Source organism: Bacillus rossius, chromosome 11 (genome assembly GCF_032445375.1).
Source record: "Bacillus rossius redtenbacheri isolate Brsri chromosome 11, Brsri_v3, whole genome shotgun sequence".
Lineage (NCBI taxonomy): Eukaryota > Metazoa > Arthropoda > Insecta > Phasmatodea > Bacillidae > Bacillus > Bacillus rossius.
Window position 1 is genome coordinate 38,805,779 of NC_086338.1, and position 27,153 is coordinate 38,832,931.

At 39.3% G+C, this 27,153-nt stretch overlaps 2 protein-coding genes across 4 annotated transcripts; both read right to left on the reverse strand.

Annotated features, from left to right (window-relative positions):
- Nucleotides 1-1,822: 1,822 nt before the first annotated feature.
- LOC134536836 (solute carrier family 25 member 35-like) lies at nt 1,823-12,450 on the reverse strand. Of its 3 annotated transcripts, none has more exons than XM_063376843.1 (5): nt 11,833-12,450; nt 8,673-8,891; nt 7,683-7,797; nt 4,867-4,941; nt 1,823-3,490 (listed from the first exon to the last, which is right to left on the reverse strand). In XM_063376843.1, the coding sequence occupies exons 1-5, from the start codon at nt 12,205-12,207 to the stop codon at nt 3,360-3,362; spliced, it is 915 nt and encodes a 304-aa protein (XP_063232913.1). In that variant the 5' UTR covers nt 12,208-12,450; the 3' UTR covers nt 1,823-3,359. The 3 variants fall into 3 exon arrangements, 2 of the variants coding, with proteins under 2 accessions (XP_063232913.1, XP_063232912.1); XR_010075887.1 differs by having other exon boundaries at nt 3,403-3,490; nt 4,648-4,941; nt 11,833-12,436; XM_063376842.1 differs by having other exon boundaries at nt 3,398-4,941; nt 11,833-12,438.
- Nucleotides 12,451-14,459: 2,009 nt separating this feature from the next.
- On the reverse strand, nt 14,460-19,050 carry LOC134536508 (GPN-loop GTPase 1). The gene is made up of 2 exons (XM_063376229.1): nt 18,336-19,050; nt 14,460-15,292 (listed from the first exon to the last, which is right to left on the reverse strand). Exons 1-2 carry the CDS (start codon nt 18,912-18,914, stop codon nt 14,747-14,749), a joined length of 1,125 nt encoding a protein of 374 aa, XP_063232299.1. The 5' UTR covers nt 18,915-19,050; the 3' UTR covers nt 14,460-14,746.
- Between the last annotated feature and the right edge of the window lie 8,103 nt (nt 19,051-27,153).

Below are 27,153 nucleotides of genomic sequence, written 5' to 3' on the forward strand. Positions count from 1 at the left end.
GTATTTGCCATAATACAAGAAAAAATTGTTGCAATTTGAGTAACTTAAATTGCTGATTGATTTCAGTGTTGAACTTTCTATTTTACCTTGGATTTCTGTGTTACATTGAGTAGTGTCATGCTTTGCGATGTTTCTGTTTTATTGCAATTCACCATGTAATCTTGTACCTACTTAATTACACAGTTGTAGTTTCTACGAACACATTGATGATGATTAGGCATTTTAGCCCATTGCTGGTTGTGACCACATGCAGTAGCTGTGACGTCCCTATTGCTTGTCAAGGCTAGGTGATTGGTATGCCACTGCGTTCCACGGATTGAAGGTGAAAGAGACATCACAAACGCCCAGTCCTGAACCCAAGGATAAGTCCCCAATCCCTTGGCCCACCAACCAGACGTGCTAGTCACTCGGTCAAGAGCACGGACACAAACACATTTCAAGTTTCGAAGATATCAGATGCAATACAATCATGACTTTTCTAAATTGTTATTGAGACTGCAATTGTAAATTTTCTGTTCTGATTAAACTCTGTGATTGATTTCGCCTGTCAGATCTCTGGTGCAAAATATTACAAATGCTGGTGAAAATAGCTGATTGTAAAACTGAGAGTTATGTTGCTGTAAAATATAACAATAATATGCAACTAAAAATCATTTTATTTCATATGCGACTAACGAGGTATGAAGTGAAGGTTGGTTACCTCTCACACACTTATGTGTCCCTAGTAATACATGTGGTTTTAAAGGCTCAGATTGCCAAAACAGCTAGTTCTACCAGGCAATTATGAAAGCTAAGGAGGTATGAAGGTTGGTTACCTCTCACACACTTATGTGTCCCTAGTAATACATGTGGTTTTAAAGGCCCAGATTGCCAAAATCCAGCTAGTTCTACCAGGCAATTATGAAAGCTAAGGAGGTATGAAGGTTGGTTACCTCTCACACACTTATGTGTCCCTAGTAATACATGTGGTTTTAAAGGCTCAGATTGCCAAAATCCAGCTAGTTCTACCAGGCAATTATGAAAGCTAAGGAGGTATGAAGGTTGGTTACCTCTCACACACTTATGTGTCCCTAGTAATTAATACATGTGGTTTTAAAGGCTCAGATTGCCAAAATCCAGCTAGTTCTACCAGGCAATTATGAAAGCTAAGGAGGTATGAAGGTTGGTTACCTCTCACACACTTATGTGTCCCTAGTAATACATGTGGTTTTAAAGGCTCAGATTGCCAAAATCCAGCTAGTTCTACCAGGCAATTATGAAAGCTAAGGAGGTATGAAGGTTGGTTACCTCTTCCACACTTATGTGTCCCTGGTAGTTCTCAATAGATGAGGCAGTTTTGGAAATTGTCATAGTTTTATTTTTAAAGCAATAAAAGTCAATAATAAGCCTAATGTTATTAATGATATATTAAATCATATGCTTATCATATGTTATACTTTTACATTACGATAAATGTGATATATTGATATTAAAATTTAATGTTTGGATTAAATTTCCAATTATTATGAGCAAAAATGAGGGGAACAGAGTTTCCAAATTGTCCCTCACTTTATTCCTTGCATCACTGCAGCTCGTTGGAGACTTTTAGGTAAGGTTTAGCAACTAGTAATATTGGAAATGTCTTACAGGATTTTCGTTCTTTAGAAATAAACATAAAAACAGTGACTGTATGTTCAATCAATTTATTAAAGCTTTTTCCCATACATATATAAGTAAATTTAAAATGTTGCTTCGTTAGTTCTCTGCTCGAAGTGGATTAAGTAGGTTGCTTGTAATGGTGAAGTGTTTTGTTAAACTAAAAATAAATAAATATACCTAAACATTCTACTAATATTTTTATTCAGTAAATACAGTTCACATAAATTCAAAAGTAACATCTAAATTAAAAACATCTACAAACATTTTCAGAATTTATTTTTTTTAGAGAGTTTCGTGAAGATTCAAGTTGGGTCGCCTTTCAGCCAGGCCGACCTGATTTGTAATAAGGTGCATGATAAATTTCAACAGCGCTTCATGATACAGATATACAAATCATCAAAATAAGATATCAATGTGTCATGTTTCTCCTATCGATAACCTATGAGCTACAATACGAGTACTGTTGTAAGGAAAGAAGAAGTGTGTGTACACAGGTACAAACAGATGGTCTACATCATTGAACACAAATAGGAATGAACCAAATAAAATTTCAGCAATTTATATTAATGAGATACAAATTAAATCATTCAAGAAAGAATACTGTTTTTAATAAATCAATACTAATCCGTCATGTGACAAAGAATCTCAACATAACGCACGTGTGCTCTTCACTGTCCTGTGATTAACGTACGAATGTCCCTCGCGACCTCCTCCATCTAGGATGGGACACAGGAACTATGACTCGGTGAACCGCCTGGTCACCCATCCTACACCGCACGTCTGTGGACCTGGTTTTATAATTATGTAAACATCCCAAAAAATAAAGCAACAAAAGTTAAAACTTTCTGCTGCACGGCTCCGGTATAAAGAAGGGTAATTGTCCGCCTCTACGCACTCGTAGATAATTGTTTGGTTAAGCCACTGAACAGCGCGACCTATCGGCACAGCACTCGAACAAGAACTGACGAGGCTACGCAACTGCCTATAGCCACACAGGGAAGAGGCAGTCACGTGACCTCACCGACTAATCACAGCGCAGCTCTACACCACCATATATAACATGCATTACCCTGAATCGAGGCATTTCACTAACAATCATACAATACACGGGTTTTTCTAATTGGCTAGCATGCAATATCAGAAAAATTACAGCTGCCTGCAGGAACTAACATCTGCCAATTTTCCCATCATGAGAATAATTGTAGAAAGTGCCAAAATATCTGTAACTGATAAAAATGTCTGAAAAACTGGCGACAACATTTTGTGCACCTGTCTTTCCCAAAAAAATACCCAATATTCTAGAAATGTTACAAACACACTATGAAATACACACGTAAAGATATAGTTATGAAAACAACATGAAAAAAAAAAATTAAAATACAGCAAATCACACTTGCATGATTAGTACCTTGACAACTTTGTTAAAATCGGTACCTAAACCTGAGCGTATATATTCTACTCAAGATCAGGAGACAGAGAGTAAATAATACTTTGTGGATATGAGTTTTGGTGCAGCAATGAGGTTGTGTGAATTGTGGCAGGGAACAGGGGAGAGGAGAAAAAGAGAGAAAGACTTGAGGGAGCGCACAAGAACGATGCGAAGCGGCCGGCCTCCGCAGGAGGATATTCTTGGCACGCTGCTCACTCTCGTGCGTCGCATGCCGGAGGAACTGTCGCTGGCGTGGCAGGTCTTCGGCTGGTCGCTTCAGACCAGCCGCGGCTCATGCGCGCTTCGCTCCCGAGCACCGGGCAGCAGTACCGCCACCCTTCCACGAGCAGCCGGCATCTGCGACACCCCTGGGCATCACTCTTGAAGTCGACCGGCACTTCCGGCTTCTCACGGCACGCCAATCTGAACATGTTTTAAAGGCAGCTTCAAAAAAATAAACACACCCTGTTACTGTGTATTAACTACAGTTCATGCTGTCTGGTAAACATTTAGTAATGCTGATAGCAAGATCATAAAAGTATTGCATATAAATGCTTCAAGAAAAAATAAAGTCTAGGTGACATTACAACAAATTTTCAAGAGTAAGAAAATTTAGCTTTAAAAGTTATGTTAAAAAAATATGTAAAAACTTTAATTCTTAGTGAAAACACCATACATATATTAATCTGCAGAGAAGGTGTGTTTTTTTTTTTTTAGAATAAAATGCACCATTTGCTGCTGAAGATGATAGTAACAATTACCAGAGTGGTGTAACATGTAAGCTCTTAAAACACACTATGATTTAGCAGTAATCTCTTTTTGTGCCCTGGTTTCTACCTACTATGTACAAATTCAGTTGGAGCATTTTACGGGATAGTTTATTTTATATAATACTGTTTTATATATGTACTACTGTTAAAAGCCAAAATAGTAGTAACCTGAAAAAAATATTAATTTAAAAAGCATGTCAAGAACATTTCAGCAACAACAATCATAGATAGTATCTTTGATTTAATGCTAGACTTATTGAATTTCAACAAAAATTTTGATTGGCTATTTTTCGTTTGCCATACAGAAATTGATTTCACAGTGTAAAATTTCAGCTACCAAAATTTTTGTCTTATTTTCTTGAAAAAATTGATATTATTAATCAACATCTACAGACAAGAATACTTGCAAGTTCAAAAAATCGGTTAGGCTGCGAATTATTATAAAATGAACTAAGTGTAATCATGTGTGCTGTACGAGGGAAGGTATTTTCAAATTTTGGTAACAAAAATTAATTTCAAATGACAATGCCACAAATATCTGTTCTTTTATAACATCTTGATGAAAATTAATACTAAGGAAGTAACTTCAAAATTCCAGTAAAACCTTTTATTTTGTATCAACAGTATTAAATATTCAAATATATGTTACGAATTGTCACAATTCTGAATTACCTAGCTGGGCCAATTTGGAATGTGACAACTTTAATAATGATTATTGTAAAATAGAAGAATACGTAAGGGAGCAAACAACTGGAATCACACTTCACAAAAGATCAAAATGTGTTTGGTTTAATCCAACTTGACTGCTACCTCGCAACGTTACTGGATGCTAATTCGAGTTTCAATGCCTCTGAGAGTTATGGATTCATAAACTTTCGCGAGAAGGTTTGTCTACTGCTTGCGCCGTGCGTGCAGGCAGAAACTTCTTCTCCGCATCTCTGAGGGTGTCCCAGATGCCAAAACACAGCACTGTCTGGAGACCGCCGCGAGCGTAGAACGGGAGGAAGCCCTTGTAGACGCCGTAGACACCTTCGCTACGCCAGATCTTCACCAAGCAGTCCCAAGTGCCCGTGTACAGCAGTCCACGACCCTTCGCATCCACTCCTGAGAAAAAAATCAAAAAAAAAATCACATGGCACACTTGTGTAAATATGTATTTGTAGCTGCGAAATTCATCCAACGTGATTGGCAATCAACAATGCAAGTACATAACTATAACAAATGGAGCTAACTGAAAATTTGTACAGGTTGGTGGTTTTCAATTAAAAATTAATCCATCCGTAATATGCCCCAGCTAAATTTGTAGCAGGTAGAAACCAGGGCAAAAGACCACCGGGGCTATTGATGGATGAAAGTTTGTGGTTGCCATGGGTGAATGCCAATGCTCGCTGTCGAGAAATTTCTAAATTACATTCCCAGTGAGAGTTAAACTGTCTCTCCCTTAATTCATCAATCAAATCATTAAAGCACATACATAATTTTTATTTGTATGTAGCTTTTTACCATCCTGTCAATTTTTGTTTCATTGCAACGCATCATAAAAATTAATCATCATAATTTTTTTCATAGCGTGCCTAAAGAAGTATAACCAAACCTAACTTAAATAATACACTTGTAAAGGTTTATAGTCACTATTTCTATCATTAATATTATATTTACGTCAGCCGGGGCTTCGCCCCATGAGCCTGTTCATCCTCCGTTCCCTTTCCCACCACCTTTCCTACCCGGCATTTGTATCATGACGTACGTAGCCGTGTGAGATTCAAACTGCGCGCCACGAACTACAACAAGTGGGTGCTTAGCTGCAGTGCGTCGCACCCCTATATGTATTAATAATTATTGTAACCCTTTTATTTTCACCCCAAAATAGTGCCACGACGATTATGTATGTGAGTGCCTTTTGTTTCATTAATTTATGATGTTTTTGTAATAAAAGACGTGCAAGCACGGACAAGGATGCTCCCTAGCGGGCGACGAAGGAACTAGCATATAACTTGATTTAAAACTATTTTCTACCACATAAGTAATAATTACAGACGGTCTGGTCATGGATGTGATGTGCTAATTTTTATAAAGAGTTCATGTTATTTTCAATAATAACCCGGGGCACGCAATAGCTAAGATGTTAACGGTAATTGTATTCGGCGCGAAGGGCACCATGTTGCCTGCCGCAAGCCCTTGTCTCACCCCAGTCTCCTTCTTCAGCCGGCCGAGAGCGAACGTCTCTGCAGACACCCGAGGACATCACCATTGTTTCACTGAGAAGTAGTTCTGTTAAGTTAATTTATTTAAATCGTTTTCATTCTAACCTCAGGGCCTCTCTCGGTCGGAGAGACTGTTTAATTAATAATTCTTATACTCTCCGGAGTTTTCAGTCATCCGTGTAATAAGTAACGACTTGAGGCGACCACGTGCGTGGTTCACCTCCTCACCTAAATTGATTCGTTGATTCGTGCCTCGGGCGTTTTCTAACAGTATCAAGGAAGGATTGTATAAGGGCATGTAACGTGAGTAAATAAAACCAACCTAATTGAGTCACGTGTCTTTGTGTTCGGGGGGGGGGGGGGGGGGGGGTGCACGTGGATCCTTAACCTAGTCAGCGGCGTGTGGGACGCCCTAAGAGCCCACTGCGGTTAATTAGAAGCGTGCCCGACGCTGAGAGCGGGCTCGGTTAGGGACAGTTGTTGCATTAAAAATCAGGAGGGCTAATATCTCGCCGCACACTGGCCACGTAACGCCCTGAGTAAGAGTATCGAGCCGGGTCCACGTGCCCACTCACGTGGTGGCGCCCCCACTAATTCCACCAGTTATTCGAATCTTAACACCGGTACGCCCTCAATATATATATAATAATAGACATAATTTCCATCGCTAATATTCACAATAAATAAATTTTTGTAATTATATATACATACCAGTAGGTCTAGTCAATGTCACTCACTTAAGTATAAGATTTAAAAGCACATATATGAATATTTTGTATGTGGCCTTTTTTTTATGTTGCATTTTTTTTATCCTTTCCAATCACAATGTACATTACCTTATAAGGAAATACATCTGGCCCTTCATCTTCAAGGCCTGCTCCCTAAGATCAACATATCGTCGCTTAAGAAAATACACTACCTGTGTGACAAAATGCAAATTTTTCAGGAGAGCTTGATAACGTTATGCACCATGCTGGAACTGAATGACAGCCGGTGTTAGAAGAAAGACCATAGCAGCGTATTCCGTTGGATTTTCATTACATGGTGTGCGTGCATCGTAAAAATTAATTTTTTTAAAACTTAAAAAAAAAAAAAAAAAAAAAAATTGGTATGACCAATCTTATGACCAGAATTTGTCGTGACTGTTTTTCAGCACTTTTGCATCACCCAAGTCTTGTCTAGGCATATTTGTGTAATTTTTAACTGGAACTGACTGGGGGGTTGGAAGTGACGCATCACTTTGGGCCGACCCGACGCCCGAAAAGTCCAGTATAGTGGTAATTAATTGCGCTGCAGCCTCAGGAAATCCGCAGAATTCCCAGGTCACTAAAAATGTCATTGACAATGGCCTAAGGCGGCACATTGCGAGGGGAGCGGAAAGAGGTATGGGGTAGCGAGGACCCATATAATCCGGCATCCGTCAGTGGAAGGGTGCGTGACATCAGTGGCCATGCAGAGCCGCCAGCCAGCTCCGAACTTGACACGTGTCATGGTCCTGTTTGCGTTTGACACAATATTGTTGTGTGGGTGCCCTTCACCATAACCATCCACGTGTTAATGTTTGTGTGGATTGTAGCCCAGCCTTTAGCAATAGAAAATTAGCCTTATAATAAGTAGCAAAACAAGGGCAACAAGACCAACCTTGGTTGTACATGCGTGTTGAGACAACATCAAACGGTGTCGTGCATAGAGCCAATATTGTGCTGCTTGCTATGCTCGCTATTAATGTTTTAAGCAGCAGTCTCTCATGGAACATCTGCACAAACATCAAATTGAAACACAGTGAGACATTAAGTACAGCACACTACAACACTTATCCAATAAAAATATAAATGAATTTCATAGTTTGCCTTAGAAAATATTTCTTTTAAACGTATAACATTTAAAAAAAAGTTTGAAAAATACTAATAAATTAAATCTTTGCAATACCTTTCAAGTAATTATATTATCCACTGTGGGGATGAAAATAATTGTCATGAAAACATTAAATGGACAAAGAATTTTTTTTCTAACAATAGCATGATGGGCTTGGTGTGATGGGACACACTGCTGATGAAATTTTTTTCTAACCATTCAACAAATCTGCGCCATTAGCACAATAAAAATGATGGCTGCGACAGACTTGCAGATAAGAATTTTTATTTTTTTATTTTCATACCATTGTAGGTGTACTGCTACTGAATGAGCGAGTTTTGGTTTCAAAATGTTGGTTAAACTGGTGCAGTGATAATGAAGTTATTACAAGCATATTTTTTGAATTTTCATTTACTACATAATTTTGTTCGGGAAATCTATTAAGTACGGAACAAACATTACGTTTAAATCAAAACAATTAAAAAAAACAAAAAAAAAACACATAAATTCAAACAAACTCACAAACAATGATTGCTGTAGTACGTACATGGAATATGGGTTACGTACGTGATTTACAACACACATTTTTATATCTTAGTAGTTTGTTTCTGTTTGCCGTGCAATTGGCATTACATCTGTGGTATGTTCTCACGTGATAAAAAAAAAAAAAAAAAAAGTGGACGAGCGTGACTCACCAAAGAGGATAATAAACTAATCATGTTAACTATAGTTAAAACCAGGCCGAAGGTTCTGGAACTCTGATCGGCCACCACTGACCGGGTAGCCGTCGAGCCGCTGCTTGGAGGAGCTGTATGCCACCAGCTGCACGACGGAACCGAGGGCCCCCCGGGGCACTGCTGAGACCGCCCCCCTCCACAGCCCCGGCACGCCGTGCAGCGCGTAGATCCCCCGGAGGCCCTGGGTCATGCTGGCGTGCTTGTACTGGCGCCCGACCGCCCATCCTTCCGCCCCCTGCGCCTGGAGGTGCGTCTTCACCTGTCGCATTCGCCACCGGGTCCTGAATCTCCAGTCGCGAAAATCGCAAACTTCCCCGACACATTCGTACCCTGAGTACAAGACTATCGTAACACAAAAAAATTGAGTTTGTGAGATATTTTTACCATAAGCAGAGAAAATATCATCATCTAGGCAGGCACTGCAAGACTATATCGCAATATATTATGTTTGCTTTCACGGGACTTGCGGCAAATATGTAATGTAGGGTTGCACTCTGGAAAACATCATATATAAGAATATGTGCGCAAGACTATGGCAAATGAGTTGTGATAGTACTGCACTGATTTTCGAGTTACGACACTCTTGTACTCAGGGTGCGACATTTTTTTGAAGCGAGACTTCTCTGGGCGAGAAAGGGAGTCAAAATTCAAGGCCGAATCTTAATGCCATGTTTTTTGTGAAACATTGTTGCGAACAACAAGATGGAACGAGTGGTTAAACGTCAAAGTTCCCGACAGTTTTTTTTTTCCTCCTCTGAGACTTTGCAAAAGATCGTGTCTACGTTCCGCCACCACCTAACGATTCACCAGAGTTGAGGCACAGAATCGAAGAGGCTATTTATTGCTTCCATCGCTCCGGACACGTAAACCAAAGTGTGGGAATAATTGGTCTCTATGTTGGATGTGTACCGTATAACTTAAGGTGCAACAATTGAACATTGTAAATGTAAATTTAAATGTAAAAAAAAAAACCCAGTTTGTTTACCTTAAATTTGGTGTATGATTTGTTGTAAATATGTAGTCTAAATTAAACTGTTAAAAAATATACCATTGAAACTGGGACATTCGTAAGGAAATACTGTATAAGCCCAGGTCAATTAATTCATTTAATTTGTGAATCACTACGAATTAAACTTGCAACTTAATGATTGCTAGCCATTTTGAGCTACAAATTTTTTTTTTTAAGTAAAATCTGCATTATTTTTTTGATATTTTAATCTAAAAAGCCATGAGCTAAATTGTACAAAAAAGAAATAGTGTTTTGTAGGTATTTGTATGTATGAATATTTATTTTTCAAAAATTTAGAATGTTTTAAACATGTTGCATTAAAAATGATTATCTCACAATAATAGATGATAATTGATAAAATAATAGATGCAAAATACGGTAATAATATGTTCTAATTTTCCATTCCCTACTCATCACAAAATTCTCGAAAATATAAGACATACAAATTTGCAATTTATTACATATATTACTTATTGCTATGAAGAATTCCATTAAGAATTAATTTTTATGAAAATCAGCAGGGTTGCGGGGGCATAAAAATTAGTCTCCTTGGCAATAGCTGTTGCATTGTTGATGTCTTCTGCATCTCCTGGCGACTGTTAAATTGTTGATGCCTTTTGCATCTCCTGTTAATGGCTGTGGCATTATTTATTAATGCTTTATTAATTTTTGGGTCATTGATAGATACATTTTTTGAAATAAATAACGTAGTGTGAAACCTTCACGAACAGTAATAAGTAACCGTAATTATCTACCCCCTCCCCCCCCCCACCCCCGGGCCAAAAAAAAAAGTGTATAATTATGTACGAACATTATATGTAATATTTATTTTGGATGATTAAATAAAGCATATTGTGTAAACTAGCGCATAATTTGAAATATTCAAGAGAACTAAAAAAAAAAAATTATGAATATCACTGACCCTATGTATGCTTTGATACAATTTTGTTCACTAAGTAATTAAAAATAAAACTTAGAAAAACCAAATTGCAGAAACTGCTTTCATTTTGGTATTAAAAAATAGGCCAAGTACTAGCAGTTTTTTTCAAATGAAAACATATTTTGCAATTTTTTTGTAATATGAATATTTTTCCTAATTTGAAAATAAACCATGTGCTACATTGTGGATTTTGCGTTTAAACACTCAACATATGCACACTGGACTTCAACCTGTAAAATTTCCATTGCATAATGTGTACACGTTGCGTTCCATACAAAAAATTTAATCTTAAAAGAACCTTAAGAAGTACAATTTAGAAATAATAACAAATTTTGCAAGAGTTTTATTTTTTATAACAAATCTAACGATCTAACTTAACCAAACTTTTACAACAGAAATAAAAGAAGAAAATGCTCAAGCCCAAATTATTCACTTGTCTGATATGGGGGTAACTGAATTATAGGTTTCCCTTAAACTCAAAATCAATATTTTTGTCAGTTATAGTTTGATTATCATTATCTCTGTATAATTTGTTTTTTAAAGTCTTCATTACACTGTTTTTCTTATTTCAATATGCCAAAGTAAGAATCCAAAGATGCGGTTTTTAACGAATAACTAGAAGCATTTGTAGATTAAAAATAAATCAAGAGTTTTTATAGTTAAATTTTTAGGCCAATATTTTTTTAATAGGGGAAGTTGGTATGATTATTTTTATGTATTCATAAAAATAGCATATTATTCAACAAATATGACCAATGTTTCATTAAACTTATTTTACCAAAACAGTCCTTTTTGACTGATACATAGGCAATTTATACAGTGTAACAATTTTTAATAAGCATGTTTTACAACTCAGAAAAATAAAAATAAATCGGCAAGTGTGTTTGCAAAATGTGCGAACATGAAAATGTAAAAGTGAGTTAATAATAACAATTGCTGGATTAAAAAATTTTGAATCACTTGATTTGGTAAAAACTTCATTCTAAGTAAATTATAAATTTATTGTAATTAATATATAAAAAAAGAGTATGTATTTGTGAGTTTAGTTAAAGTTTGATTGAAAATGCTGATTAAATTCATGATTTTTAGTTACATTTCAGTGCTTTATAGAGTATTAACTTGGATTTCAATGTAATAACAGTATTTTCGGTATTATTTCGGTTTTTGCAATTTACCATATAATACTGTCCCTACAGATGAAACATAATTTCGTGATATTTTTTTTTTAAAGCGAGAGTGCGTGAAACTCACAAGTAAGAACGGGCTCCCGAGGAAAATGCCACAGCAGCCGGCGACCGCCGCGGCCAGCGAGGACCTGGGCAGGGACAGGCGTCCTCCCGAGTCCAGCGTCAGGCCCCTGTCCTCGGCCGCCTGGTACAGCCCCAGCCGCGTGCCGTTGAGCAGCGTCTGGAGCCAGAGCCGGGGCACCAGCCCCTTCTGCAGGGCCAGGAGTCCCTCGGCCCGAACCACGGCGCGCAGGGCTTGGAGCGTGCCCCGGTAGGGGCCGGCGTGGCTGCCCCTCGCCCGGAGCTCCCCCTGCAGCTGCAGCCGGGTCTTCACCACCTCCAGCGGGTTGGTGACGAAGGTGGCGCAAGCCGCCGCCACGGCGCCCGTCGCAAACTCCATCGCCCCCTACGACCCTGCTCCCCTGCCACCGACGCTCGCGTCACCTACTGAAACTCTGCATCGTGTACACCGGCACTGATAAGCCGTTCACTTATCACGTCTCACTATCAACGTTTTTCAACAATGCAAATAAGTGACGACAGCGTGCCCTTGCACTATCTCACACGGTGAAAAACAATAAAGCTATAACCTTCCTTCACATGATCGCAAATATGTATGACGCTTGCAATTACATCACAACTATTAGTTATTGCAGTAACGTATTCACATCACCGTTTGTATTTGTAGTAATATTAATTTAATGGGAACCAAATTGAAATCCTGCATTAGACTAGAATATATATATTTTTTTAAATTTCTGCAAATGTTATACTTTTCTAAGTCTTAATCATAATTAAAATGTGCAAAAAAAAAAGTTATATTCTATACTTTGTCTTAGAGCTCTTACTCGTTAAAAGCATACACTACACCATATAACAGAAAAATACAAGTTGATGCACCATAAAGCACTGAAATACAACAAAAATAATAAAATTAATTAGCATATTTAATCAAAACTCAACTCAGATTTCAAAAATTAATCTTTTATTATATTGAATTCAACATATGTAAATTATTTATTATGGAGTTAGCACCAAATTATGTACTAAATAATTTTTTTTTTTTTTTTACAAATCTGTAACTGTTATTAGTGAACTAATTTTTACATAACGACATTGGTATATTTTTCAAATGCACATATACTTGCTGATTTATTTCTATTGTTCCCAATAGTTTGACATGCTTAACACAACTTATTATATTGTAAAAGTGCATCATGTATCAGTCAAAATGATACTGTTTTGGTGAAGTAACAGTGAACAAGTGTTATATGTGTTGTTAAAAATGGTTCTATCTTCATTAATAAAAAGAGTTCATAAAAAATAAACCACCGAAACTCCGGTTTTAAAAAAAATTTGGCCTAAAAAAACCCATAAAATATGTATTGTCTTTACTTATTACCTGTGTACAGGCAAAACCTTTTTCATAACACTTGAAATAAAGTAGAGAACCCAGTGCGAGATATTTATTGCCTTTACATTACATTAGCAATAAAACCTGTCCCGACTGTTTCCATTCATTGCAAAGGAAAGTAAAACAGAACTTATCTGTTATGCTTTATAATTTATGCAAATATTTTCATATACCCAACATTATTTTTAAAGGCAATGTGGGTGCTATAATCTCAATCTCTGCATTAATAAAAAAGTTAAAAATACTTATCTCAGTTCCTTAATGTTTTTTTGACTATGTATGGTTTTTTTTAATGTAATTTGTAAATATCACAATATGTAGTTCAATGTAAAACTACCTTGTTCCATAGCCTTAATCGTTTCTACCATAAAAAATGGAATTTATTGGATAAGAAAATGAATAGAAAAATCAGTTTTGATAAATTAACCTTTCAGGAAAAAAAGTGAAGCACAACTTAAACTTAAGCGCAGATTTAATTTTTTATCACATCTAGTTAAAGTTAATAGTAGGAAAAGTTAAACCAGTTTGAAGAAAAGTGATTTTAAATATAATCACGAAGTAAAAAAAAGTTTTGTAAGGCAGCATAATAACTGATTGTCTACTGATCAGTATATGATTTGTGTTTAAATATTTACTTGAAGCAAAAAAGTATTCAATTATCTGGTCAGCAAAATTTATTTAACTTATCCTTGTGTTCATGTAATATTTACACCCTTAGTACTTTCTAAACCCATGACTTTTTACCTCTACTACTTAACCTTTTGTTGTAGAATTTGAAAAACATACAGCCCACGTGAACAAAACACAGATTGTCTTTGTCTGGGGTTTACCTTTTGCAATTTCTGCATCCAAAGGAGTAACAGTTGTTGAGCAATAAGCTTTGTGGGAGTAGATACTACAAAAGGTGTAAACATCAAAATCTGAATGCATGAGCACTAATGTGTAATTGTGTGCAGTGTGTATATTTTTTTATGTTTTTAAATATTTTATGTTGCCATTCAAATGTATCATCAAGGTCACTTCCCCATAAATATTATAACAATTAATTAATTGGGTACATAATTATATTCCTAGACACAAAGGTGCAAAAGTTGTAGTGATAGTTACGGTAACAAAGAATGCCAAGATGCTGTTCGGCTGCAGAAGTCGCACAAGGTAGTAGTACATACAGCCTATGTGAACTAAGCGCCAGGTTAAATCTTCAGCAAAAAGAACTATACCAAACATTGACAAACATTTTATCCGGATGAAAAGGAAAAGAAAAAGAATGAGACCTTTTAAAAGATTTATTTACTAGCGGTTCATACCAAAAAAAACAACATAAAATCAAGGAGAAATTGAAAGTCAATTATTTCCCATGGTTTTGACATTTCGTAAATATTTCTTGTGGTTTTTTTTTACGCGAGTCTGAATTGGATAGTTTACTTGAAACACTACAGAAGGAACGTCTGAACTGGGCTAATATGGAGGAATGTTCTAGAAGAACGTGCAGAATACTGTCGGCGAGATGTCGCTGGACGCCAGCTCACTGCCGCGGGCCTTCTTGCGCTGCCGCCACCCTCTTCTCCTGAGCCCTCTTCTGCTGCTGCAGGTAGTCCCTGAAGGAGTCGGCCTCCTTCCGCTCCTCCATCTCCTCCTCCGTGAACTGCCGCACGTTCTCCTCCCCCTCCTCGTCCTCGCTGCTCTCGTTGGCCGGGTGCCTGAGGTACACGTCGGCGATCTCCCGGCCGGCCGGGACCTGCGCAATCAGCGGCACGGCGTCCCCCTGCCCCCCGTCCCGGCCCGGCGCCCGCTCCGCCCCCTTCTCCCGCCTCAGCCGCTCCCACTCGACGCGGTAGTCCCGCTCGTACTCGCCCGCCGCCTCGCCCACCGCGCCCAGGAACTCGGGCACGCCCGCGCCCGTCAGCGCCGAAACGCCCACACAGCGCAGCCCGCTGTAGAACTCGTCCAGCGCCAGCGACATCGAGTGGGTCAGGTTGGAGCGGTACGAGGTCTCCGACTGCAGGGCTTCCTGGAACGACTCGAAGTCGCGCATCCACTCCACGGCGTACTTGTGGTCCACCACGTCCACCTGCGAACCAGGCGCACCTTGGCGGAAACACTCAATCCCAAGATCCACCACCTCATGCAAACAGGGGCGTAGCCAGGGGGGTTTTAGGGGTTCAACCCCCCCTCCCCCCCCTTAGCACCAAATCTTTAAGTAATTTCTTATTCATCATTCAAACAAATTTCATATTAAAATTAATAAAATTTTTACCATTACAATATTTAAACTTAAGTACCGAAAACTGCTAAAATAGCACTATTTTACACCTTAAAATTCCAATTTTTCCCGGGGGAGGACCCCCCCACCACCCGTTTTAATACGGGTGGAGGGGGGGGGGGGGAAATGCTTCTTAACACCCCCCCATACACAAATCCTGGCTACGCCACTGCATGCAAACATACCAATACTCACTGAAGACAGCAATTTTCCCCTTGTGCAATCATTTGAAACATCACACTAGGAGTAACAATACTATACCGTACCTTGTCTCATTCTTAGTTTTTACAGAGTGAATTTAAATGCTCATTTACTCTCTTTCTCCAATGCATGATTTCCACCATTAGCACTGTCGTTTCAGTAGGTATGCTGTTGCCAGATGTATCCACAACAGAGCACAAGACGTTTTAGCCTCAACTTTGCAACGTAATGACAATATTTGACTTTTTTTCAAACTTCACAGGAGTCCGAGAAAAACTGACCCAATTTACACTAAAATAAAAAGAGAATAATATATGTGGAACCATAATAAACAGGTGTAAAATGATGGGAAATTAAAAAAAAAACTGGCAATGCATTTTCTTAAACCAGGAAAATTTTAAATAAAAAAATAAAAAAACCATGATTATTTGTTAAATATAAAAAACAATGTGTGAATTATTTTGCAGAAAATAAATACATGTTACATTTTTTCCAATCATTTTTTGGGAATGAGTCCCACATGGCATATGCCTATCTATTAGTAATAAAAAATTTAAAAAATAATTTTATGTCAAAATGAATATTACATCATTCGTGAATATTGACAATTAAATTACTTACGAATATAGAATATTTTAGACTATTCACAGACCTCTAGTTGCGGAGAAAAGTTATTTAATAATTCTTTGTATCTGGCAGAATTTGTAATGGTTGGATTTTATTAATATATGTTTTGGAGGTTAGATTTTTGCTCGTACTGCTGTCTCTTATAAAAAATAAAGGTAGTATGTTTAGTTATGTGAGTAACATGAATAATTTGTATTTAACTCATAATGAATATGTAATACGTAATTAATGTAGTTGGCCTAACCTTAAAAGTTCATATATTTTTAAAGCATTTTAAAGCCAGCTTCCGGTTGTGACTTGAGGCAAAGGAAAGTTTTTCACTATTTGATTGACCTGCAAATTTTTGCTTGGATTTTACTTACCTGACTACAAGTGGCCCTAAATGTTAAATGTTAACCTAACCAAAACACTAAGACCCATTCTACAATAACACGGAAGTGGGGACGGATCAAATAAATAAAGACGGATCTTACAGATTATCTACAATGAGACACAGGGGAACAAAGGCCCGTACGGACTGGCTCTGCAAGGCCCAGCTTTTCGGTTGTTGCTCCATGCAGCCAATGGAAGCAGAATATTTAGCCTTGGTGTTAGCCATAAAGTTTTAAACATGATTTTGGTAAATATGTAGAGTAGCGGTATATGCGAAAAAAAAATGCTAAAAATCAGAAAATACTTTTATTCTATGCTCTTTCACTTCCTCTTTTCAAATCAACCGGCGTAGGTAAGAAATTCCAAATACTTTAGGAGATTTCGAATTTTTTAATTTTGCAATACAACACCTATTCGAAAGTCGCAATTTTTTTTATTTTGCCGTGTGTTTGTGAATGCGTAATAAATAAAATGGTCGATTAGGTCAGGTCAGTTACATTATTAATACTTTCAAACTAAGTGGACATAAAAATAATGTGAATTAATTTTTATGGCTGTTTAGTTTTAAAATATTTACAATGTAACTGACCTAACCAAACAAACCGGGACAAAGGATGAATAGTACGAACTAAAATGGTCGATTAGGTCAGGTCAGTTACATTATGAATACTTTCAAACTAAGCATACATTAAAAATAATATGATTTAATTTCAATGGTTCTTTAGTTTCAAAGTATTTATAATGTAACTGACCTGACCTAACAAACCTGGACAAATAATGAACATTAACAACTCACGTAAATTTTTTTTGTTACTTATTACTTGCGCAAACAATATCCAAATAAAAAATAAGAGTTTAAAATTAGAAACGTTAAAAAATCACCAAAGTTGGAGGCGGGTACATTTTCTTTGCCATTAGAAGGAAAGGAAATGATGTAGTCGTTCACCTACGTCGCGATACCTCCGACACAACATGAATAAATAAATAAATAATCACGTATTGGTTCATTTGAATACTGGCCAATTACGGAACTGTCACGTGACAAAATTGTCCAATAAGAAACATAATAGATACTCGTAAACAAGAAACAATGGTGATCGCCGCATGAATAATACACAGGTATTGTGATGAAAATTAAAAAAATTCAATATCTCCTAAAGTATTTGCAATTTCTTACCTCCGCCGGTTGATTTGAAAAGAGGAAGTGAAAGAGCATTGAATAAAAGTATTTTCGTATTTTTAGCATTTTTTTCCGCATATACCGCGACTCTACATATTTACCATGATTTTTATTATATATATCTAAATCCTGAACGAGAAATGTTCTAGTGTCTCAAAATTTTTTCAAATTAATTAATTCTTTATAACCGTGATATAATTCCCATTGGTTGCCATTGTTATGTTTCCATGAATTGCGAAAGCCACAGGCGGTTAGTGAAACTTAGAACCTTGCAGGTTTGAGATACATTTTTACATTTCTGTGTCACTGTGGAATGGGCTCAAAATAGTAAACTACTTGAAATATTTTCACACACATTTGCAGAAGATTATAAAATGTGGCAGGAGGTAAAAAAAAAAAGTGGTATCTGAGTTTTTTTGATGCACCTCTTTCTGAAATAAAACTAGCTATAGTAACAGAGTACCTACTTACCTTATTCATAACGACAATGAAGGGCAATTTCGTCTTGTAAAGAATGGAGCAGGCGTAGAGCATGTTTGACATGAAAGTCACTGGGTTGACACTTCTCACTGTGTCCATCACATACACCACAACTGTAGGAAAGGTTGAAGCTAAAGCCTCCGTTATAATGTTCCCGGAAGCAGACCATGTAAACACTTCAATCTGTCCGGGGGTGTCCAGCACTGCCAACTCATGTTCCTTTCCTGCTCGTTCGAGGAGGGTCACCATAGAATCAAACTTGGTGGCGAAGAGGTTAAGTGCAGTGACGATTCCCCCGTTCGGCCCTAATTTGTACTGCCGCATAACCTCCTTGTAGTTCACAGTGTCTCTGATATCGACGTTTGCCGGGTAAGGCAGATCGTGACAGGCGGGATCCAAGTTGATAATGTACGGCTGTCTTCCATCAGAGAACAGGTGCGAGGCAAGCCTCTGAACGAAAGTGGTCTTGCCAGAACCTGCCATACCAAGAACCACCAAACAAACTGGTCGACGCGCATTCCCACTTGACTCCGCAATATTAGCTTCCTCAGAAGTAGAACTAGAAGCCATGATTTATTAAGTATTAGAGATTGTACACATCATATATCAAATAATTCTCAATATTAACCAGTGAAAATAAACACTAGGTAATTAACACTACACCACATGTCAAGAACACTGTATAAAGTAAACAATAACACCTAAATGCAATATCACGTTTGCCAAGCAAACAAATCTAACAGCAATACAACACTATCAACCAAAGAAACTGAAAATAATGTTTTTAAAAAATTAAAGTTGATTAAGTTATAAAATATTTAACGTTAGTGCAAACATATTTAGTTGCAACAAAATTGTGACTTGACAAAGCTTCTTTGCGTATATATCTGAATGCTTTTATAGAACATACATTTCTACATCCCTTAACAAATGCAACAACTACTATTAAAAGTGGCTTTTAAATGTATTTCAATACAATTACTGTTAGCATTACCTTTTAATAGTTGGTTGTATTTAGCAAAACTTAAATTATGACCAACTTTTTTTTTTTTTTAGCGGCAGCCACAAGGACAAACACATACAAATACTGGGTGTCACCATATAAGTACAAGTGGAATAAAAATGCTGTCAAACAGCAATGCAGTTATACCACTATATTCTTGATAGTTACACTTTCTGTTGACCTGGGCCGGCCTTCCTCGAAGTGTGGAGATAATATAGAACCCATCTCTCTCAGGAAAGTCAACCTCCCACATGGAGGGGAGTCATGTACCATAAGTAACTTACCAATGGACATCACCCATGCTGGAGAATGATGCTATGCAGCCTAGTCTTAACACCAAATGATCCACATGTTGCGGGTCTGAGGATACACCCCTAGCAAGGACACTGGGACTGGATAAAGACTGGGTGAAAACAGTATTCACACATCGGGTAGTAGTCATGTCATGCTTTAATGTAGCACCCACATGCACTTCCAAGTATAACTGCACAAACACTTGACGCCGTCCCCGTTGCCTGATCTGATTCTACGTGAATTTAAACTGGTTGATTAATTTTGGATCTCAAGGGTGGGGTTCCTGGCCTCGTGGCTGCAGGCAGGGACGCGGCGACAAAGGGCCCCCCGGGCTGTTATGGCCTCCCAGGACGCCTTATTAATGAAACACACACGTACTTGTAGCTGTTTTATTGCGTAGCACAATCTACACGTCACACGCTCACGTAACTGGCCGCTTCATCGTCGACCTAAGCTCCGCGCACGATGAACCTGTTCTGGCTTACGCGAATGAATGTGGACGTAACGCTAAGTGCGGGGGCGATAGGTCCCGCAAAATTACTTAAAATAACACATTACACTAAATCACTGTGGTTAGTCCCGCACAGGAGGATATGCACAGGCGGCTAGTCCGCGAGGTGGCGAGGGCCACGTTATGCTGGGTACGGACACGGTGGAATCTGGTATGATATCACACACGTGGCCGTGGCACGTCCCAGTTGATGACTCGTCCGAATGTTTGGGGTCGCGTTTGGCGCAGTGCCGCCCTGCGTGGGCAATGAACTATGCCCCGAGGTGGGGCGTTATAGCGTGAGGCGCAGGTGCCACGGTGGATCACCTAATTGATTACGTAAGATATAAAAAGTCCCTGGATGGGCTACACATTTTATTAATAGACCGCGCGAGGTCGCTAACGGCCGATTTGGGCCGACCGGGGAGCTGATATAAAAACGGTTTGGCTATAATTACTTATTGCAGTTACAGGATGTTGGCGCGAAAGTTGAAGGCTCCCCGTGCGTGGGCTGCCGGCCCGGGCGAGTGCTGGATGGCGACTGACTAACCTCCCTGGCCGCCGGGGCCAGGGAGGGGGGGAATTCCGCGGGAAAACTGCGGAGCGCGGGAAGATGACTTCGGCCAGTTTTGTGAATGATAACCCTTTATAACATGATCATTAAATTAACATTAATTATTACTGAATTTAGACTTGTTAGTTTTTGTTTGTCTTATCAAATGCATGAATAAATAATACCATTGCGCAGTGCCACACCCGGCCGGGCGCTTTGCACACGTAGGAGGCCGTGACTGACGTCACGCCGTTCGGGGCACTGCACTATGTTGCGCGCGCGGGCGCGTTCGAGGCGCGGCACTGATCAGGTGTTGAGGACACATAACGGCCTGTGCTCTCAGAGGGAGCACTGACGGCGGCGTCACACTTCTCACTCTTAGATAGAACAGTAATTTGGATGATTATGATGGCTCGTGATCTCAGTCTGAAATAATTGACCAGCACCTACCAATGCTGATGATTTACTTGAAAAACTAAATGCTGGAATCGGCTGGGCTCATAAGCATGGTGCCTGCCCACATGTCATTCAGTGCAGAGAAACTGAGTAGGGGAGGAGGAGGGTCTACAGCCTCCAGCCCTGGCTCAAGAAAGGCAATATGCCGGCAGAGCTTCAGGAATAAGATAAAAGTTAAAACTATGTCTAAAGAACTACAGTGTTTACTGATAAGTAAAGCAAGACATTTTTGGGAGTTCAGTGAGACTGCATCTAACTTCGCTGAAGGGTCGCATAGGTCTGGTGCAAGGACCATGACAGAATAAGTAGTGTCAGCATGAACACTAATTTAAATGTGAAATGCTATCTGTTCGTATCTGTATGGCTGTAAAATAACACATAAATCACCCTTCAATAATAATGTCGTCCTTCTTGCTGACTAAAATCATAAAAAAAACTATCTTAAAACACAACACTAAAAGTGGTAATCCAAGACAAAAAGTGCATTACTGCAGTGGAAGGTATTGGGACCTGGGATTTGCATACTGCCCAGAGCAGTACCACACCATACACTCCCTCCTTTTGGACAAGCTAGTGTCAAGGTAATCCACACATAGATTCCAGGAAACAGGTACAGGGTGCTCTCTCCCATGGTAGTAACAAGCTGCTTGGCTTCTTCTCTCTATTGGGGGCAGCAGGCAAGAACTCATTCCCCATGTAGCTTACCTCCAGGCCCTCTAAGCCACTACTGTGATATAGTCCACAAGATGGTGCAGGAAATTATGCCTGTGCTCTCATCACATTGTCCACCACCTCCACCTGCACCCAGAACTTTGCATCCACCAGGGAGGCGCAGTAGCCCTAGGCGAAGAAGGAAGGCTCTGCTGCCTCCGGCTCATCCAGCTCCAGCACCAGGAGCAGGACCTTGTACTCTTTAGCATCCACCTCTGGGGTGATGGTCACATCCAGGATCTGCATCAATGCAGGTCGTCCACACTGGCTTCGCCTTGAAGTGGCAGTGGAGGAACTTCTTGCCTCATCCAGTGCCTAGTCTAGTACACCCAGGGCTGGGTGCATGTTGAACAGGCACTGTCTTGCTCGTAGTGTCGCGCCTGTGACCTCTTCCAGTGTTTGTACTTCTGGTGTTTCCAATGAAACTTCTTCCTGGGTGTTTTTCCTGTCTTGTTGCTGTGTCATTGATGGCCTCCCACATCTTTACCTCTAAGGAGTAACTGTCAGGCTATCGATTGTATCCCATGGTTGCATCAGTGTCCTTGGGCTGGAAGTCGCACATGACTCGCAGTGTCATGGTCGTCTCTTCTCCTGGTGGTGGACCATCATCCTTGCTGGCGAGCTGTGGTTTATCTGGTACCAGATCATCAGTGATCACTGTACACCTGATAATATCGCGATGAACTTTATGAAGCTGGTGGCTGCCCAGCCGCACCAGGTATGCACTGCAATTCAGTAGGCGCAGGATGACTTGTGGTATGGTTCATCGCGGGCTCACTTGTGTGCAGAAATTATGCTGCATGCTGGAGAGGGGGCATGTATTCATGTACACATACTTGCCAGGTTTCAGCTCCGGGGGCGGCCAGATTGTTTGCTGTGTAATAATTTGTTGCACATATTCCTGCTGGTGGTAGCAGGTGGTGGCCATCTCTGCAGCACACTTTCTCTGCCTTTCCTCTGTTGCCCTAACTTCGTTCACTGTACTGTTCACTGTCCACTCACCTGGTAGGGGAATGTTATGGCTCTGTAACATCTCTGCCGAGTTATTTACAGTGGTCGCATTCGTCCAACGGTGGATGCAGAAGATGGCTTCGGCCAGCTGCTCATTCCATTTTCGTGTAGCTGTCTCTAAGCTGAGGCCACATCTGGATTTTCAGCTCTTGATTTCGCCATTCAGTTGGGTTGGTCCGAGGGTGGTAGGCTGGCATTATCTGATGTTCGACACACGAGGCCACACACTGCTCCTGCCACATCCTTCTAAAGAACTGACTAGCGAGGTATTTTAGGATATTTGTCATATACCTGTACCTGGGGAAGAACTCTTGTTGGATAACACTGCCGATGTACTGGCGTGGAAATTGCTGATGGGGTAGGGCCTCCACCCAGTTTGTAATTAAGTCTACCACCACCATGAGAAAGTGCTTTACTCTGGAAGTGCGAGGGTATGACCTGATGACATCCAGGGCTATTGACTGTAATGGAGTTGTAGGAAGGCAGGGCTGTTGCTGTTCCATCCCACCACTCCTTCGGGCCTTACACACCAGGCACATCTCTACATGCACAAATATTCCCAAACGTCGTGGGCCATTCGAGAGCTAAGCTGTTTCTCATCAAAAATTACACACGCGAAGTTTCAACAGGGCTGGGAAAACATTTTGGGGAAGGGGGAGCCCCACTCTCTCCCATAAGTAAACTGGATCCCACTGGAAACATTATTCAAAGATATAACAACTACTTGTTCTGTCCCCACCCCCCTACATCCTTCTCTGATCGGAATAGTTGTAATGTTCCTGATATAAATAAATTTTTCATATTAAAAAATTATTTGCATTACAAATTTTAAAATAAAGATTGAAAGTATGTGTTATAATTTAACTATTTCGTATACGAAAAAAATGTGAGCGAGTCTTTCAGTACTCGCCAGTGATGTGTAAACATCTAACCTCGGTAACGAGCAAATTTATGAATTCTCATGTTGTTCATGTTGCAAGTTAACTTATAATACAAAACTCGGACACGAAATTTAATGTAGGATACTTTAAAATAAGGCAAAGATTTTGTGTGGGCTGCATTTTGGACTACAGTCGCCAGGGGTTTGGTCCATAAATTTCCATCGTGTTGAACGGGAATGTTGTGTATGAAATAAATAAAATAATTTAAGAAGATTGATGTTGCTTTATTTTTTTACGTGAATTTCAATGGATGTCTCACTTGACGGTCGGGTGGCCACGCCAAAAATATTTCGACACCAAAAACATTGCGACACCAAACCGTGACAAACTTGGCCCATGGTTCACAGCCACTGGCTCAACTGACCCCGTATCAACATCAGAAACACCAACGAGCATATCCACGTCCATTACCAAACAATTTTCTGCATTACCTGTCGCTTCTCGCGAGGTAGACAGCTGAGGCTCGCTCAAACGTAATTTTAGCGCCTCGTTCGGGGGGGTCGTTTTGCCCCACTGGTTCATATCTCTCAGCTACTTTTTGCCTCATTCAATACATACCACACTTCTCTGAATTTTTATTTGCTTCTGCTCGGGCGATTTAGCTTGTTTTCATTTCTCCAACATAACACATTTTCGCTTAAGCATTTTGCGATTAATGGCTCCGAAACCAAAGTTACTAACTTTATAGTTATTCCACTCCATTGGCAACACCCAGTACTCACTCACGAGCAACTTAAAGTGAAAATTACGCAAATCGGTCCATTACTTTCGGAGTTACAGCTCTCACTGACTTCATTTCGACGATCGCAAACAACGCTCATTACGTCATCAATGCAAACGTTAACCGGGTGATTCATACGTAACGACCACGAGCAAAGTCTGCTCTGCTAAGATATATCTACTTCGATTCTATAGCTTTTATAGTTTACGAGTTTCAAGTGGTGTAGAATCCTCAGCCGAATTGACACCGAACCTGAGATAAAAGCCATTCATATTCCTGTCGGAAATTCATGTTAAAAGATATAGGCATACCTACATAAAAATAAATTATATATGGTTAGCCGCCCTACAGCAGTGTGAGCGAAGCGTCATTTCCATGGTGCCCTCCCCCCACCCCACAAAAAAAAAACTGTTTACACACGGCTATGGTCTGTATTTTAATTATCAAGCAAAATAAACATTTGTCTTTATAGCGCAATTAAAATTTACGTTCGTATACACATGTTGATATGTATCACGCAATAGGACACGGAGAATAATATGTCTGTAACGTCTAGCACAATGAATGCCAACACTTTAATATTGTCCTAACATCATATAAATTTGGATTAAAATCACAAAGAAAATTACCCAACGATAACGAAATAACACCCATTAAGTATTCGAAAAAGTACGAAACATTTCAGCAATGCAAGAGAAACACACAACTGCGAGGATACAGCCAAAATATGAGTCACAAAAATTGACGTAAATTTTGTGTCATTGCAAATCTTCACTTCAGAATAATCGTAAGTTCAAAGGCTTCTTCTGCCCACAAACTGGACAAATGGATAGCCAGTCTAGCAAATAAAAAAAAAAAAACAGTAATTTATTTGAGAATGTGCACATGTACAGTTTGAAAGAAAAGCCTTTATAACACTACGAACAGACATGAGGTGTATAGTAAAAAGAACTTCGTTGGGTTCTATGCACATGATGTCTGCATTTTCGGAACACTGATCTTAAAATATGGCCGTCGAAACGCAAGCCAAAGCGCAAGAAAGTTAAAGTTGAACTAAAGTAGTATCTATTGATTCCTCTGGAAAAGGGTTCCAGGAGAGCCGACCTCCATCTTGGATTGTGACTTCATGGTGGCCATCTTGGATGACCTTCAGCTTTAACTTTCACACTGACCTTCAAAATTTGCCAAAAATGACTCAGCATTTGTAAAATTTCCCCAAAATCCGCCAAAATGTCCAGTTTTTTTTTTTTGGGAAAACATTCCGACAAAAAATCTCAAAAAAATCAGAAAAATAAAATTTTCCTATTTAGAAGGTTATACTCCCGTTTTGAGGGAAAATTTCCCGTTTTTGTCCTCGGTATTCTCGTCGTCACATGATAACTGTGAAATTTGAGCGGTGACCGTAACATTACATTGTGGAGAAAGAAGATAAAGGTGTACTGCAAGGCCCTTAAGCGATTTCAAGAATCTGTACCAGTTGTTTTACGCCTAAAAATTACTCTGATAATATGCGTTTTAGCAATTTTAACTCTTATAAAAATCCGAAATCAAAAGTACCTACTTTTTGACCCTCAGCGAACTCTTAAATGCTTTTTGTAAGCAGACCCCACTCTGATAACTTGAGTAGTTTTAAATTTGCTTTGTTTTTTCCTGAAGTCCTGTACACCGTTTGTGTGCCCGGGTAGGCGGAGCCATTAATGATTTTCAGGAGACTGCATGCTGTTACGTAGTTGAAGTCACTTTTTAACCTCGCCATCGCCATCTTGTTCCGCCCAAAACATCGCGGAAATTGTTCTTCATAACGTCAGATGATGTTGAGTAAGCATGAATTAGAATCTCAGTAGATAGAAACAGCCACTTTCATAAAAAGAAGTAATTTAAAACTTTTTCCACAATGGAAGCAATACACTACAGCCAATGCTTTGCGCGTCTAACCAACATGGCGCAAGAATCAGAGAAAGGGGGAAAAAAAATAGATTCACACATTTAACATGTAATTACATAATCATTCAAACTTTACCACCCCCTGGTTTAAAAAAAATGGGCAATTTTGAAGGAAAGCCACCTTTTTGAGAATAAAAAATACAAATTATATAATGTTTGTAGTTTACTACTATCTTGAAAGTATTTCCTGTGTTTTCCAGGTTTTGTTGTCTGTCTGCATTTACTGTTATTGTTGAAAATGTCTCGCCGTTTTAGCCCACTGTGACCGTATTTGCTATTATTATTATTATTAATTTTTTTTTCATGTCTAAATTTCTTCCACGGAATTCTCGTCCTGTCTGATATTTCAGTTTGAACGTGTTTGACTACGCTGACGTCATTGTGTTGTCCGCATTACCTGTTTAGGTTTATCGTTGGGTTTATCTGTTTTACATCAGCTTATTTAGGCTTGTTTTCTGGTTTTTAATTTTTATATCTTATTTTGCATTTGCGAAAATAAATTTTTCCTTCTTCCCGTGCGACAAACAGTGCGAAACTGCAGTGGCCGCGTGGCCAAGAAATCGCATCGAAATCAAAATTCCCCGTAGCACGTTTCTTGGACCTCCATCAGCCGGGGATTATTAACTCGACCCCCTTAATTCCTTCGTTCGTCGGTCGGATCCAGACAGACTCATCCCTGATGTAA

Bases quoted from the DNA above. Each gene is read 5' to 3' on its own strand.
- LOC134536836 (XM_063376842.1), bottom strand. From the start codon at position 12,207: ATGGAGTTTGCGACGGGCGCCGTGGCGGCGGCTTGCGCCACCTTCGTC. The intron at 8,892-11,832 runs GTGAGTTTCACG...CGAATGCGACAG, and splicing joins TCGGGAGCCCGTTCTTACTT to GTGAAGACGCACCTCCAGGC. The intron at 7,798-8,672 runs GTCAGTGGTGGC...ATGTTTGTGCAG, and splicing joins AGCGGCTCGACGGCTACCCG to ATGTTCCATGAGAGACTGCT.
- LOC134536508 (XM_063376229.1), bottom strand. From the start codon at position 18,914: ATGGCTTCTAGTTCTACTTCTGAGGAAGCTAATATTGCGGAGTCAAGT. The intron at 15,293-18,335 runs GTAAGTAGGTAC...CCTGGTTCGCAG, and splicing joins TCATTGTCGTTATGAATAAG to GTGGACGTGGTGGACCACAA.